At 43.7% G+C, this 16,397-nt stretch overlaps 1 protein-coding gene across 14 annotated transcripts in view; it reads right to left on the reverse strand.

The window, feature by feature from the left end:
* Positions 1-16,397, reverse strand: part of DMD (dystrophin) — a 3,066,377-nt gene that overhangs the window by 1,757,313 nt on the left and 1,292,667 nt on the right. For all 14 annotated transcript variants that reach the window (XM_068268325.1, XM_068268327.1, XM_068268324.1 and 11 more), the window contains one exon: positions 5,026-5,208. In XM_068268325.1, the coding sequence (XP_068124426.1) occupies positions 5,026-5,208 (183 nt within the window). The remainder of the gene's footprint in view (positions 1-5,025; positions 5,209-16,397) is intronic.

The following is a 16,397-nucleotide window of genomic DNA, read 5'->3' on the forward strand; positions in this document are numbered from 1 at the left end:
ACAGATAATATGGAAGTGGTTCCCCCAAAATAGACAATGTGGCAGCAGCAGTTCCACCAACATACACATAATTTGGAAGCAGTTCCCCAAAATACGCAAAACCTGACAGCGGATCACCCAAAATACACGTAACACCCAAAAGACATAATCTGGCAGTAGTGGTCCCCCAAACATACACAATCTGGCAGCAGTTCCCCAAAATACACGTAATCTGGCAGCAGCCGTTCCCCTAACATACACATAATCTGGCAGCTGTTCCCCAAAATACATAACAGCGATTCCACAAAAATGCAGATAATCTGACAGCAGTTCCCCCAAAATAGGTACCCCCAGGTAGCCAGGTCTATAGGTGTCCCCAGTATAAGTAGCCATGAGTATAGTAGTCCCCAGTATATGTAGCCAGAGGTATAGTTGCCTAGTATATGTAGCCAGGGGTATATGTGCCCAGTATATGTAGCCAGTGGGATATGTCCCCAGTATATGTAGGCAGGGGTATATATGCCCAGTACATGTAGGCAGGTGTATATGTCCCCAGTATATGTAGGCAGGTGTATATGTCCCCAGTATATGTAGGCAGGGGTACATGTCCCCAGTATATGTAGGCAGGGGTATATGTCCCCAGTATATATAGGCAGGGGTATGTCCCCAGTATATGTAGGCAGGTGTATATGTCCCCAGTATATGTAGGCAGGTGTATATGTCCCCAGTATATGTAGGCAGGTGTATATGTCCCCAGTATATGTAGGCAGGGGTATGTCCCCAGTATATGTAGGCAGGTGTATATGTCCCCAGTATATGTAGGCAGGTGTATATGTCCCCAGTATATGTAGGCAGGGGTATATGTGCCCAGTATATGTAGCCAGTGGGATATGTCCCCAGTATATGTAGGCAGGGGTATATGTCCCCAGTATATGTAGGCAGGGGTATATGTCCCCAGTATATGTAGGCAGGGGTATATGTCCCCAGTATATGTAGGCAGGGGTATATGTCCCCAGTATATGTAGGCAGGTGTATATGTCCCCAGTATATGTAGGCAGGGGTATATATGCCCAGTATATGTAGGCAGGTGTATATGTCCCCAGTATATGTAGGCAGGTGTATATGTCCCCAGTATATGTAGGCAGGTGTATATGTCCCCAGTATATGTAGGCAGGTGTATATGTCCCCAGTATATGTAGGCAGGGGTATGTCCCCAGTATATGTAGGCAGGGGTATGTCCCCAGTATATGTAGGCAGGTGTATATGTCCCCAGTATATGTAGGCAGGTGTATATGCCCCCAGTATATGTAGGCAGGTGTATATGTCCCCAGTATATGTAGGCAGGTGTATATGTGCCCAGGTAGCCAGGTGTGCCCCCAGCCCCCCACCTGGAGGGAGCAGAGCAGGGAAGGCGAGCTATAGGGACAGCGGGGATGGGCGGACATCTCCCCCCCATCCCTCACCTTTGTGCTCCCCTTCCTGCCTCTCCTCTCCGGCGTTTTTAAGTGTCGGCCCGGCGGAGAAAGTGGGCGGAGACTTACCTCGTTCCAGTCGCATGGGACGCTCCGCTCTGTGTGCGGCTAGAAGACCAGACTAGCCGCACACAGAGCGGAGCGTCCCATGCGACTGGAACGCAGGAAGTCTCCGCCCACTTTCGCCGTCGGCTCGACACTTAAAAACGCTGGAGGGGCGAGGCAGGGAGGGGAGCACAAAGGTGAGGGATGGGGGGGGATGTCCGCCCATCCCCACTGTCCCTATAGCTCGCCTTCCCTGCCCTGCCCCCCTCCACACAAGCCAGGGTGAACGGCGTTCACTTTGAAGAAAAAGTGGGTGGACGCCGTTCACCCGCGTTCACGCAGGACTCGACCCCTGAGTGCTGGATAGTGTACTGGTTAAGGGTTCTGACACAGGAGACCTGAGTTCGAATCCCAGCTCAGCCTGTTCAGTAAGCCAGCACCTATTCAGTAGGAGACCTTGGACAAGACTCCCTAACACTGCTACTGCCTATAGAGCGCGTCCTAGTGGCTGCTGCTCTGGCACTTTGAGTCCGCCAGGAGAAAAGGGCAATATATATGTTTGGTGTCTGTCTGTCTGCTAGTAGTACTGTGCATGCGCAGAACACTCCTGGTGACAGGCACACCTGAGCATGTGCAGAAGCCCACATTGGGGCCTGGGTCGGCGGCCTTTCGTAAGTAAAAGTGGGACCCTCGACAGCTTTTTTTTTTTCCAAAAGAAAAAATAGGAATGCTTTTTTTATTTTGGAATAACAGATAACTTTAAATAATATTTAGAATAACTTATTTAACGTTATGCTTTTTTTTTCTTTGGAATAAAAGTAGTTTGTTTTCTTTGGACTAAAAGGTAATGTTAAAAAATCTTGATATCCATTTATAATGGCTAAATAATTGAAATACATTCATAATCACGGACGGTCCAGACTGGAATCAGGGGTGAGCCTAAACAGCCTTCCTACCAGTCCCCATGAGAGAGGACTACCAGGGTGAAATGAATGGTATCCAGATGCAAGGCCTATGATAACACCATGAAGCCATATTAGCCGATTAGTTGGTATTGACTTTGTCAGTCACAACACAAGGTGATACATTTAAAAGACCACTATCGCGGAAAATTGTAAAATTAAAATATGTGTAAAAATATACAAGTTAGAAGTATGTCTCTTCCAGAGTAAAATGAGCCATACATTACTTTTCTCCTATGTTGCTGTCACTTACAGTAGGTATTAGAAATCTGACAGAACTGACGGGTTTTGGACTAGTCCATCTCTTCATGGTGGATTCTCAGCAAGGGTTTTTTCTTCTTTATAAAGACAGTCCTTGAAAAGGATTTATACAATGATGCTGGCCAGCTTCCATGGTCGCTGCACACTTTTTTGACAGTTGGACAGAGCAACTGCCATTCACCAAGTGCTTGTAAAAATAAACAAAACCATGAAAATCCCCCATGAAGATGAGCTGGTCCAAAACCTATCAGTTCTATCAGATTTTTACTACCTACTGTAAGTGATAGCAACATAGGAGAAAAGTAATTTATGGCTCATTTTACTCTAGAATAAATGTTGTTCTGATTTGTAAGTGTTTACATGTATGTTATATTTTAAGATTTTCGTGATAGTGGTCCTTTAAAACACAAGAAGCACTTTTCTTCAATTTTTTTTCCAGATCATTTGTTTGTGTTGGTGGTACTTAACCACTTCACCCGCCACGGACAAGAGCGATTTTCACCTTTCCGTGCTCATCCCTTTCATTTGCCAATAGCTTAATCACTACTAATCACAATGAAATGATCTATATCTTGTTTTTTTCACCACCAATTGGGCTTTTTGGGGTTGATATTTGTTTTCAGTAATTACTTTATTTTCTATGCATTTTAAAGGGAAATTCAAGGAAAAAAATGAAAAAAATACACTATTTCTCCAATTTCACCCCCTATGGTTTTAATATAAACACTGCTACTGTACATAAAATCCACACATTTTATCTGCCTATTTGTCCTGGTTATCACACAAAATTTTAATTATGTCCACCGTACAAAGTATGGTGACAATATATTATTTGGAAATAAAGGTGTATTTTTCCTTTGGTGATTTTTTATCCATAATTTTCACGCGCACCCGCGGGAGCGCGCACATGCACCCGCGCAAGCACGCATGTGTACAGCTGCAGCAGCACTGTATGACTTATAAAAGCATCCTGGAGCCATTAATAGGCTCTAGCAGGACATTTTTATAAGTCAGCATGTCATTAAGTGGTTAATGTATGTGAAGAGGTTGCATATCATGCAGGTTAATATGCGTAGCACCGCCCCCGCTCAGTGATGTACTCCCTGCTGGACAAAAAGTAAATCGCTGGCTTACCGTCGCTCTGTGCATGTGCACCGCTACCACGATAAATCGTTTACACTTACTGCATTGCCATAGACTCGCATTGCTGCACCAGTGTGGTAGGCACAGATCATGTGGCAACACGCTGCAGAGTTTGTGGCAGGCTTGTGGCAATTTCACTACCTCTGTCACACCGCATAGAAATAGTGTCCAAGTCTCCATAAACTTACATTGCCTTTGCGATGATCTGTGGCGGAGAAAACTGTGATGTGAGGCGCCAGGTGTTGTATGAAAGTAGCCTAAGTGTACCATGTTTCCATGATTTACATAGCAAGTTGTGAAAATAGTGCAACACGCTCAATAGGTGCAACACTAATGCAATGCTTGTGTGACAGGTAATGTAAGTGGTGTATGTATGAAGCAACCTACGCGGTTTGCATAACACACTAGGTAAATTACTGAAATCTGGTAAACTTAAAGTGTGCTGTCTGCACATATTACATTTATTGACCTTGTTGAGTATACCTCTGTTACTCTTATTTACACTTTTGAAGTATAACTGTATTTTTAAAGTGTCAGTGTGCATATACATATGTATGTAGAGATGTCAGCGAACGGTTCGGGAACCGTTCGCTGGTGAACCCCTCACCCTGTACTACTCCCGGGTCGCTATGACCCGTAGTAGTACGGCTGCGCTGGGCCGGCGTTGCGCGTCCTTGATCGCGCGCCTGTTGCCGGGCACTTTCTGCGCATGTGTGTGACATCATGAGTGACGTCACGCTCATACACAGAGAGTGCCCGGCAACAATCAAATAAAAGACGATCAAAGACGTGCACCACCGGCCCAGAGCAGCCGTACTACTACGGGTCATAGCGACCCGGTAGTAGTAGCGGCCCATAGAGGTTCGCTGGCGAACTGTTCACCAACATCTCTATATGTATGCTTAAAATACTTTAAAACAGGGCACATAAAATATAAGTTTAAGTAAATATAAGTGTGCAGCTTAAACACCAGTATTTGCATATCTGGGCACACATGAAACCATCACATCCAATGAAGTGGCATAATTCTATGTTCTGTCCTGCAGCCAGTGACAAAGTTATGCTTTTAATTGTTCCTGGAACGCTGCTTTCACACTAATTTGGAAAGAAAACTCAAGATGTTGCTAGAGTAACAGCATATGTAGTAATGCCAAATAGCTCACCTCTAGAGTCTCACACTTTCCATTTAATCTGTTGCAAAGCCGCTCATAGTTGTTAACCAGAACATCCAACTCTTTCTTTAAAGGTTCCTGGGCATTAGGTGGTGCTGTGGCTATAAAATTGCTCACGGAGCTTGTCAGAATCTTGACTTTATCCTTCTTTTGTGCTGCTTCTTCTCTTGCCCTCTAAAACAACAAACACATTTTTAGAACCATTGCAAAAATATTTCTTATTCCTTGGTAGAAAATGAAGCCTTTTGAATAGACTATGTAATCAGACAGTCTATGCAAAAACATAATTTCTCTGTTGCAACCCTTTTTTGCTGGATACTCGGTGCTACTGATGAAATAGTAGATATGTTTCAACAGATTTCTTTTTTTTCTGTTTTACATAAACTAAATTTCCCTTTCAATACAATTTGAAAAATACCTATACCTACATTTCAAATAAATCTAGGTAAAAATTGGAAATATGCCTTAATTTGTATTTTATTTCCTAATGCAAGGAACATTTTTTTTCTGTATCTTAGATTGATTTATCAACTTTATGAGGTTTCTCTTCTCTATATGTGTTCCTCCCTGCTTACTTCCTGTCTGGCAACTGTTAGAAAGGACGTGGAAAAATAACAAAAATAGTTTTATATTGCAGGTTCACCAACAGTGTACATCACTTCAGATATAGTTCAAAGTCTTTTCAAAATGTATTTAAAACAAAAAATTAAAATATTAACTTGGCTTTTTTTTGAAATTATTATAAGTGCACCAAACTTAGAGGTGAGGGTCATAGCTGAGATGTCACCATAAAGAACAAAAAATGGTGAAAAAAAAAGAGTTTGTAGCAGGTAAAATAGCATAGCATTTGAAAACAGCACTGTCATTGCACTCTATTTGCCCCCTGACACAAGGTGGAAAATGTTTAAAGACCTTGTCGTTTTTTGGAAAATATTTAAAAAAATGTAAACGGAAAAAATGTTTTTTTAAACTGACATTTTGCCATGGTACACTTAAATACTGTATATAAGGAGTTCCAAGTTTTATGCACATTTTAAGAAAATAGACAGTGTGGCACCACTCCTACCAAGCAACTTTAAAGCCTCATCACCCATGCAGGGTGGTATTGCCAAAATTCTGAGCCTGGACCATTTAAGGCTCCACACCCTGAGCTATACCATCCTGTTTGATCCATGATGTAAGGTGCTCTTCCCCACCTCCAGTGCCCAGGAGGAGGTGGGGGTGGGTTCATAATGGAATCCGAGAGTGCCATTTAACAAAGGGTCACCAAGTTGCCTGCTCCCCATGTGAAATTGATATAGAGGCACTATTTACCCATTTCTGCAAAGGGTTAATGGTTAAAGGATGATTCCCATTGGTCTTTTAAGATAGGTGGCACATTTAAAAATGCTTTGCCGGGGCTTGCTATACTTTAATATAGCAAGTGCCGGATTTGAGGGACGATGTTTGCTGTGATGTACGGTGGAGATATTCATGCATGAACCAGCACATTGTATGGACAAGGGCTTTGGTGGAGAGGGGAGGGCTTTGTGTTCCAGGGCCCTTTCACATCATAGATCATCCAGTCTGGTATAACTCAGGGTGCAGAACCCCACAAATTCCTAAGATGTATTCTCATTGCTTAACCTAGTGGATCAAAGGTGAGCCCTGGCTGGAGCTGGGAAAAGATTTTTAACACCCTACCAGGAGATAACTTTTCTTGGATCAGGAAATGTTATTGTTGCCTGATTTTCGAACTCACCAGGGCTTAATGTTCTAAGTTCAGGAAAGATGTATGGACCTATATGTCATTCAACTACATTTAGTAACCATTTTTCCTATTGTAACTAGGGACTTTTTGAACCCCTTACTTTTGTTAGCACAGTTTTCTTTAACATAACTAGCAAATTTGTGGATTTTAGCACGTGTTTCACACCCCTCCTCTGGAATCCCCTGCCACAACACATCCGTTATTCTCTAGCCTTTGAAATCTTTAAACAATCCCTTTGATCTCATTTTTTTAGACAAACATACACTCTAACTTAGGGCATTCCCCCTTTGACCTCTGGCCAAGGTGTACTCTTTACTAGATAACCTAAAAACACATTGGGCTTGAGTCACTAAGAAAAATAGCATGCCTTATCCAAGTTAACACGCCTTACCAAATTAGCATAGCGAGCCCTACGAACTAATGCCTGTTAATTGGCAATGACGAGAGTTCCACTTGTCCTGCCCTGAGCCCATGTGGGTTCGTAGTGCTCACTATGGTACTCTGATAAGGCATGTTAACTTTGATAAGGCATGCTATTTGTCTTAGTGAATTAAGCCTATTGCCTGTACGCAGGGGCGTTTCTAGGGTCCTTGGAGATCGGGGGCACCTGTGGGCACCAGGCGGGGAGGTATATGCGGCGCGCTGCGCGCCACGGCATAAAATGGGCGTGGCCATGAGGTGAGTGGGTGTGGCCATGGGTGGGGCCAAATGTACATGAACTTACAGTAGCAGCGGTGTAAGCTACAGATAACGGGCCTGCCCATCGAAATATTGAAAGGAGCCCCCAGTCCTTTATTTAGATAATTTACAATCAGTATAGGCATAGATCAAAGATGTATACGCACATACAATTTTGATTGGTCGTTCACTGACCCCCAATTTTACCAACCCTTGTGCAGTAAGTGGGCCAACAGACAATGAATTTTATGAACAGAGCTAAAATTGGCTAATCAAAATTGTATGTGTGTACCAGGCTTTACAGCTAATACTGTACATACTGAAAGTAGCAGGGATCAGCATACAATATAGCTGGTTTACAATCAGTAAAGGCACAGAGTAACACCTTACACTGTACACACTGGAGGTAAATCAGCACACAGTGCAGGCACTAAAGAACAGCGTATACTGTACATACTGTAGGCAGCAGAATTCAGCACACTGCAGCTAGCGTGCCAAAAATATGAGGATCACGTTGTGCGGCGTGCTTATCGCGCCACACCGAAAAATGGGTGGGCCATGGACCAGAATATAGGTGTGGTAACGGGTGGAGACAAATTTACACGAACCTAGCAATGGTGGGACATTAGATTATGACAGTGGTGGCGAACTTTTTGGAGGCCGAGTGCCCAAACTGCAACCCAAAAGTCACTTATCTATCGCAAAGTGGCAACAGCAATTTAAACTAAATACTGTACAAACGTTTTAACTCATACATGAACATTATGAAAAATCCAAGTTGAACTGTGAAGATAAACAATTTCATCCATCCTACTCCTGAAAAATGTATTCAATTTTTTAGAACCTCCAAGTTTTATTTTCTGTTTTAAAAAGCTAAAAAAGTAGGTTTAATGCTATTGTCTCATATGATAAGGATTCAGCTTTTCCCATAGTCTCGCAGTTAGCAATCATGTGACCCCCAACAAGACAAATTCAGCAATCATGAGGCCCCAACAAATCATGAGGCCCCCAACAAGACAAATTCAGCAATCATGAGGCCTCCAAAAAATCATGAGGCCCCCAACAAGACAAATTCAGCAATCATGAGGACCCCAACAAATCATGAGGCCCCCAACAAGACAAATTCAGCAGTCATGAGGCACATAAATAGACAGCGTTTCACATAAATAGGCAGAATGCCCCCTTAATATGGTAGCCCCCCAAGTTAGGTAGTGAGTGAAAGGGACCCCCAGGTTAGCTAGTGAGTGACAGGTGCCTCCAGTTAGGTTGTGAGTGACAAGAACCCCGATAGTGAGTGACAGGGAGCCCCTTTAGGTAGTGAGTGAGTGCCAGGGAGCCCCTTCAGGCAGTGAGTGAGTGCCAGGGAGCCCCTTCAGGCAGTGAGTGAGTGCCAGGGAGCCCCTTTAGGGAGTGAGTGAGTGCCAGGAAGCCCCTTTAGGGAGTGAGTGAGTGCCAGGGAGCCCCTTTAGGGAGTGAGTGAGTGCCAGGGAGCCCCTTTAGGGAGTGAGTGAGTGACAGGGAGCCCCTTTAGGGAGTGAGTGAGTGACAGGGAGCTCCTTTAGGGAGTGAGTGAGTGCCAGGGAGCCCCTTTAGGGAGTGAGTGAGTGCCAGGGAGCCCCTTTAGGGAGTGAGTGCCAGGGAGCCCCTCTAGGGAGTGAGTGAGTGCCAGGGAGCCCCTTTAAGGAGTGAGTGAGTGCCAGGGAGCCCCTTTAGGAAGTGAGTGAGTGCCAGGGAGCCCCTTCAGGCAGTGAGTGAGTGCCAGGGAGCCCCTTTAGGGAGTGAGTGAGTGACAGGGAGCCCCTTTAGGGAGTGAGTGAGTGACAGGGAGACCCTTTAGGGAGTGAGTGAGTGAGTGCCAGGGAGCCCCTTTAGGGAGTGAGTGAGTGCCAGGGAGCCCCTTTAGGGAGTGAGTGCCAGGGAGCCCCTCTAGGGAGTGAGTGAGTGCAAGGGAGCCCCTTTAAGGAGTGAGTGAGTGCCAGGGAGCCCCTTTAGGGAGTGAGTGAGTGCCAGGGAGCCCCTTTAGGGAGTGAGTGCCAGGGAGCCCCTCTAGGGAGTGAGTGAGTGCAAGGGAGCCCCTTTAAGGAGTGAGTGAGTGCCAGGGAGCCCCTTTAGGGAGTGAGTGAGTGCCAGGGAGCCCCTTTAGGGAGTGAGTGAGTGCCAGGGAGCCCCTTTAGGGAGTGAGTGAGTGAGTGACAGGGAGCCCCTTTAGGCAGCGAGTGAGTGACAGGGAGGCGCTTTAGGGAGTGAGTGAGAGACAGGGAGGCCCTTTAGGTAGTGAGTGAGTGACAGGGAGCCCCTTTAAGGAGTGAGTAAGTGCCAGGGAGCCCCTTTAGGGAGTGAGTGAGTGCCAGGGAGCCCCTTTAGGGAGTGAGTGAGTGACAGGGAGCCCCTTTAGGCAGTGAGTGAGTGACAGGGAGCCCCTTTAGGCAGTGAGTGAGTGACAGGGAGGCCCTTCAGGCAGTGAGTGAGTGCCAGGGAGCCCCTTCAGGCAGTGAGTGAGTGCCAGGGAGCCCTTTTAGGGAGTGAGTGAGTGCCAGGGAGCCCCTTTAGGGGGTGAGTGAGTGCCAGGGAGCCCCTTCAGGGAGTGAGTGAGTGAGTGACAGGGAGCCCCTTTAGGGAGTGAGTGAGTGCCAGGGAGCCCCTTTAGGGAGTGAGTGAGTGCCAGGGAGCCCCTTTAGGGAGTGAGTGAGTGCCAGGGAGCCCTTTTAGGGAGTGAGTGAGTGACAGGGAGCCCCTTTAGGGAGTGAGTGAGTGACAGGGAGCCCCTTTAGGGAGTGAGTGAGTGCCAGGGAGCCCCTTTAGGGAGTGAGTGAGTGCCAGGGAGCCCCTTTAGGCAGTGAGTGAGTGACAGGCCCCCCAGGCAGTGAGTGAGTGACAGGGCCCCAGGCAGTGAGTGAGTGACAGGGAGGGCCCCCCTCTAGCCGCCGCTTCCCCTACCTCGCAGCAGACCACATGATCATCGGCGACCCGACCAGTACCAGCGGGCGCCGGACGCACCCGCTCGATATGCGGAAGTGATGTCACTTCCGCATATCAGTGCGGGCGCTGGGTCCTAGCGCCCGCACGATTGGTCGCCGGCTCGCCGCCTGATGCTGAGGTCTGACTGAGTGTGACGCGGCGGCGGCTGCGCTGACAGAGGAGGTGAGCGGCGGGCGGAGATCCGTGGCACCCCAGGACAGATTGGGGGCACGTGCCCCCCCAAAATAGGGCTAGCGACGCCTCTGCCTGTACGTATGAATATTTTACACTGCCCCACCTCCTGACCCCCCTATTCCTTTAGATTGTAAGCTCGCAGGGGCAGGGCTCTTTCACCCTTTTGTATCTTAGAATTTCTTATATATTTTATTAATCATATTACTTTTTTTTACTGTAATTACCAATTATGTACTTTGTACCAATTCTGTATTTTGTATACTGGTTTATACCCTCGTCTGTATTATTTTTATATGTTAGCGCTTTAGAAATCAATAATAATGATAATGTACTGTATGGTAATTTACAGATCAGCTTTTTCAGATTTAAATGTGCTTGCAACTGCTGAATTGTATCTTGTCTCCTGTTCTTTCTGTATTTAGCTCATAGATGGATCAATCAGGTGTTACAATCTGATACTCAAAGTAGGAGGAACAATAAGTATACTTTATCATAAACACCACATGTCTATATGGGGGGCATGAACGGTAGTTCACAGGAAGTGCATGGGAATCAGTTGTAAGAAATAATCCTTCTATGAGGAAGCCAATCAGCAGATGTTTTCATCCTAACAGTTTTTTTTTTTATTAAAATCTCAGTTCCAATGGTAATAATGTAAACTAATATACATTGCTGCTTTGCGAATTTGTCTTATTCAGTTTATGGTTTAACTGGGCTTTCATTAGCCTCTACTTACTGACAGCATCGAGACAGATTCTGCTGAACATCAATGGGGCATCTTATCTATATTCAATATCTGCATGCTAATGTAACCATCCTTGTTGTGTGAACATGTAACATGTCATTACAGTTCACCACTACTTATTAGTAGAATAGAGGATTTCTCTATCGTTAGATGATGTGCTGGCATGAGCCTGTCAGTGTTTATCCTCCTCTAAATGCAGCTATTACTTAAAGGGGCACTATGGCGAAAAATTTTAAAATGTAAAATATGTGCTAACATAGACAAATAAGAGGTACATTTTTTCCAGAGTATGAGCCATACATTACTTTTCTCCTATGTTGCTGTCACTTACAGTAGGTAGTAGAAATCTGACAAGCGACATGTTTTGGACTAGTCCATCTCTCCATAGGGGATTTTCAGCAAGGCTTTTATTCTTTATAAAAATATTCCCTAAAAAGGATTTAAACAATGATGCTGGCCAGCTTCTCTGTTTGGTGCACAGTTTTTGGGCAGTTGGACAGAGCAACAGCAATTCATTGAGTGCTTTTGAAAATAAATAAATCCCTGAGAATCCCCCATGAAGAGGCGGACTAGTGCAAAACCAGTCACTTCTGTCAGATTTCTTCTACCTACTGTAAGTGACAGCAACATAGGAGAAAAGAAATGTATGGATAATGGTACGTACTTCTTACTTGTCTATGTTAGCACATATTTTAAATTTTAAAATTTTTCGCCATAGTGCCCTTTTAAAGGAATACTATCATGAAAAATTTAAAAATGTTAATATATGTGTATGGATACATATAAGACATATATTTTAGAATCAGAATCATTTTTATTTACCAAGTATGCTGATTGACATATAAAGAATTATTTATGGTTCAGATAGCAATAGCAGTAGCACACATGACAAATATAGCATTTACAGACCAAGAGAGATTACACTGATGCATTAATACAAGCAAAGGAGCATACAATTTGAAAATAGGGACAAGCATTAAGCTTGGACATTCGACGTGGACAGGTATGGGAATGTCATTGTCCAAGGGGCTTGGGTGCTCTAGGAGGGTAGACCTAGGCAGGGGGACTAGAGTTCAGCAGGAGAACTGCATGGTACCCTGGAGACCTAAGACTCATCAATGAGGAGTGGGTGGAAGAGCAATTCCTGCAGTCCACAATCATTTTAACAGTCTTTGCCAAGTCTTTGCCAAGTACACACATGCAATTATTGTTTCCCAACAGGGATCAGGAAATTATGACCTCTTGAGTGACAAATTGGGGACTGATGCTGTACAGACACACAATTTTGATTCAGGCAGCAAAAAGTCTAGAACTGCCGCTGCATTGCATTCCTGTTTTTACAGGGAAACACAACACGGCTCCTACTGCGAACGGTACTTTATTGTTTATAAAAGCACCCCCTGGAAAGGATCTATATAAATACAGCCTCCCTATTCATTGTGACGCAATTTTGTCAATTGCAATGAGCAACTGCCATTCAGTTACTGGTATTGAAATTAAAAAGAAAACCTTGAAAATACTCCCCATAAGTCAAGACACATAATATTTATATTGCACTTTTCTCATGGTGGACGCAAAGTACTTCAGGGTTGCAACCACTTAGAGTGCGATCCATGGGTGCCTAGGGCCATTAGGGAGCCTTGCCCATAGACTCCTTTCTGTTTCACATACTGGTGTGAGCCAGGATTTAAATCTTTGTCAAAGGCTCAAACCCTGCATCAAAGGAAACAACCTTAACCAGTTTCATATCCAGGTGACTGTCAGAAGGAACTGTCAAAACTGTCATATTTTAAGTAACTACTGTAACCACATCAAGGATACTGTGACAAATAAACAATAACCAATAGGACATGCTAATGCAACTTATGCAAGAAATACTCTGTTTTTCTACAAGCAGAAATGTGATATATTTGTGAATGTTAAGTTATTATTGCCTACAGTGACCAGAAGCAGCTGAAAAACATTTTTAGCATTTTAGTGCTGGTGAGGACAAAGGAAAAGTTTCAGTTAATATTTATAAACATGTTCTACACATATGCATTTTTTAACAGCTGTCCTGTAAATAAAAGTTAACGTTTGATGAGAAAAATAATCCCTATATTTTGGCTCTATACATTGGAAGGATTCATTTTTTTATTTATACAAAACAGCTATATTTTTTGTAAAACCTGCGAAATGGGAGTGTCAAAAATTATATAAACCACTGGATTTCTCCAGAAAATGAGCGACAAGGGCTTCTTTTCTGTGCAGTTAATTGTTCGTACAGAAAGTTAACATTGTATACATAGTCCCTACTGCTAAGACTACAGACGCACAAAAGTGCAATATGGACTTACAGTCAAATTATGTAATCAAACTATTTTTTTTTCACAGCCCAGTGCTATAAATTACTCTGTTTATAGACATTTGTTAAAAGTTAACCTTAATAACCAGCCAGCAGTGGCACATCAATGCGAGCTGTGGCAAGAAGGTTTGCTATGTCTGTCAGCGTAGTGTCCAGAGCATGGAGGTGCTACCAGGAGACAGGCCAGTACATTAGGAGAGGTGGAGGAGACCGTGGGAGGGCGACAACCTAGCAGCAGGACCGCTACCTCCACCTTCGTTCAAAGAGGAAAGGAGGAGCACTGCCAGAGCCCTGCAAAATGACCTCCAGCGGGCCACAAATCTGCATGTGTCTGCTAAAACGGTCAGAAACAGACTCCATGGGGGTGGTATAAGGGCCCAACACCCACAGGTGGGGGTTGTGCTTACAGTCCAACACTGTGCAGGACATTTTGCATTTGCCATGGAACACCAAGATTGAAAAATTTGCCACTGGTGCCTTGTGCTCTTCACAGGTGAAAGCAGGTTTACACTGAGTACATGCAACAGATGTGATAAAGTCTGGAGATGCTGTGGAAAATGTTCTGCTGCCTGCAGCATCCTCCAGCATGACCTGTTTGGCAGTGGGTCAGTAATGGTGTGGGTAGGATTTTTTTTGGGGGGTGGGGTGGGGTGGTGGGGTAGTAGGGGGGGGGGGGAGAGCGCACAGCCTTCCATGTGCTCACCAAAGGTAGCCTGACAGCCATTAGGTACTGAGATCCTCAGACCCCTTGTGAGACCATATGCTGGTGCAATTGACTTTGGGTTCCTCCTAATGCAAGACAATGCGAGGCACTATGTGGCTGGAGTGTGTCAGCAGGTCCTGCAAGAAGAATTTATTGATGCTATGGACTGGCCCACCCATTCCCCAGACCTAAATTCAATTGAGCACATATGGTACATCATGTTTTGCTTCATCCCCCAATGCAACATTGCACCTCAGACTGTCCAAGAGTTGGTGGATGCTTTAGTCCTGGTCTGGGCGAGATCCAGCAGGAGACCACCCACTACCTCCTCAGGAGCTTGCCCAGGCACTACTGAGCATTATTTTGGCTTGTTTTAAGGACAATGGCCTCAATTCACGAAGATCATGCTGGAGATAATAACGCAAGAGAAAACTTACCACCACACATCGATGGTATTTTCAGTGTTAATTCACTTAAGAAGCTTGCCTTATTAAGGTGCAGAGATAAGTTTTAACAGTGAGAGAGTTATCTTATTTCTGTCCTTAAGTTACCTCCTCTGTTTTTGTTTTCACATGCAGTTAATGAACAGCTTGTCTTCAACTTTAGAATTCTGAAGTTATTTTAAGGATTGAAATGTTAACTTTAGAGATTTCTCCTTAACTTAAAGACAAAAGCGTTAAGTTTACTACATACCTTATCACCATGGTGATAACACTAGAACAACAGCTTAGAAAGTTTATTAAAGACGGGGATAAGCTTAGTGAATTGATCCATGGGTTTATAAATTTGATTTCCATTGATAATGTTTGGGTAATTTCATTGTCAGTACATTCAACTATGTAAAGAACAAAGGGCGTGATTCACAAAGCCGTGCTAATGCATAGCACAACCGTGCTATGCGTTTCACGCAATGTGATGCACGTGAAGGTTTGTGTGTGTAAATTTTTACATGTGCGCGCTAACGAAGGTATGCATGCATTAATGCACTCACACCTTTGTTAGCACATGCACTTAAATCTTTACGCGTGTAAACCTTTACGCACGTCCCATTGCATGCTAAACGTGTAGCACGGTCGTGCTAGGCGTTAGCATGGCTTTGTGAATTAAGCCCAAAGTATCCAATAAGAATATTTCATTCATTCAGATCTAGGATGTCTTATTTTTGTGTTATTTTTTGAGCAGTGTCTGTGTATGCATATATATATTTATATATATATTTTGTATATATACACATGTTCGTTTGTCGATCTCTTCAATTTTTCTTTTTATTTTATTATTGCAAAGCCACAATGTTGTTTGTTAGCCTGTATCCCATCAAGATCATTTGCACCCTGGCTTTACTTCTATAGTGACTATATTTAAGAATAGGTGCATTATAATTTATCAATTACATTTCTAACACAGAGCTCTGTATTCTGGAGTCATGGAATCATTATTTTCCTTCCGGGCTGTCATTTCCCAGCCTCTTCTAAAAATAAAACATTGTGGATACCAGCACTTCAGTCTTCTAGCTGTGAAGTTAAATCTGAGCAAATCCAATTAGTACTGCATCCTGGTAATCATTTCATTTACACTGGATTTATTTGTTGTAGATCTCTGAAGAACTATCTGAATTCCCAAAAAGACATTTCTCTCTTCAAGCAGTTATTATTACTAATAGAATTAGCTATTTTCTGATAATTAGACTCCTCATGAAAAAACAAACATTCATTAAAGCGTACAATAGCTAATCAGTTGCCTTCAGCTACAGTTCACAGTCAATGACCTGTGCACGTCTGAAGGTCTCACAGAAAAAAAAAATAATGAAAAAAAATTGTTTTAAACATTGTAATGGATAACACAATGGTTGCTTCTAGAAGTATTAAAGCTATTAACTGGTTGTTTGCTATCTCTAATGCTTCACAAAAAAACTATGAATGTGTTTACAGACAAGGGAAACATTATAATACAGGGCAAAATGGATTTTAAGCCTCTGTGGTTTTTAACTCCC

The sequence above is a fragment of the Hyperolius riggenbachi genome, chromosome 2, assembly GCF_040937935.1.
Source record: "Hyperolius riggenbachi isolate aHypRig1 chromosome 2, aHypRig1.pri, whole genome shotgun sequence".
NCBI lineage: Eukaryota > Metazoa > Chordata > Amphibia > Anura > Hyperoliidae > Hyperolius > Hyperolius riggenbachi.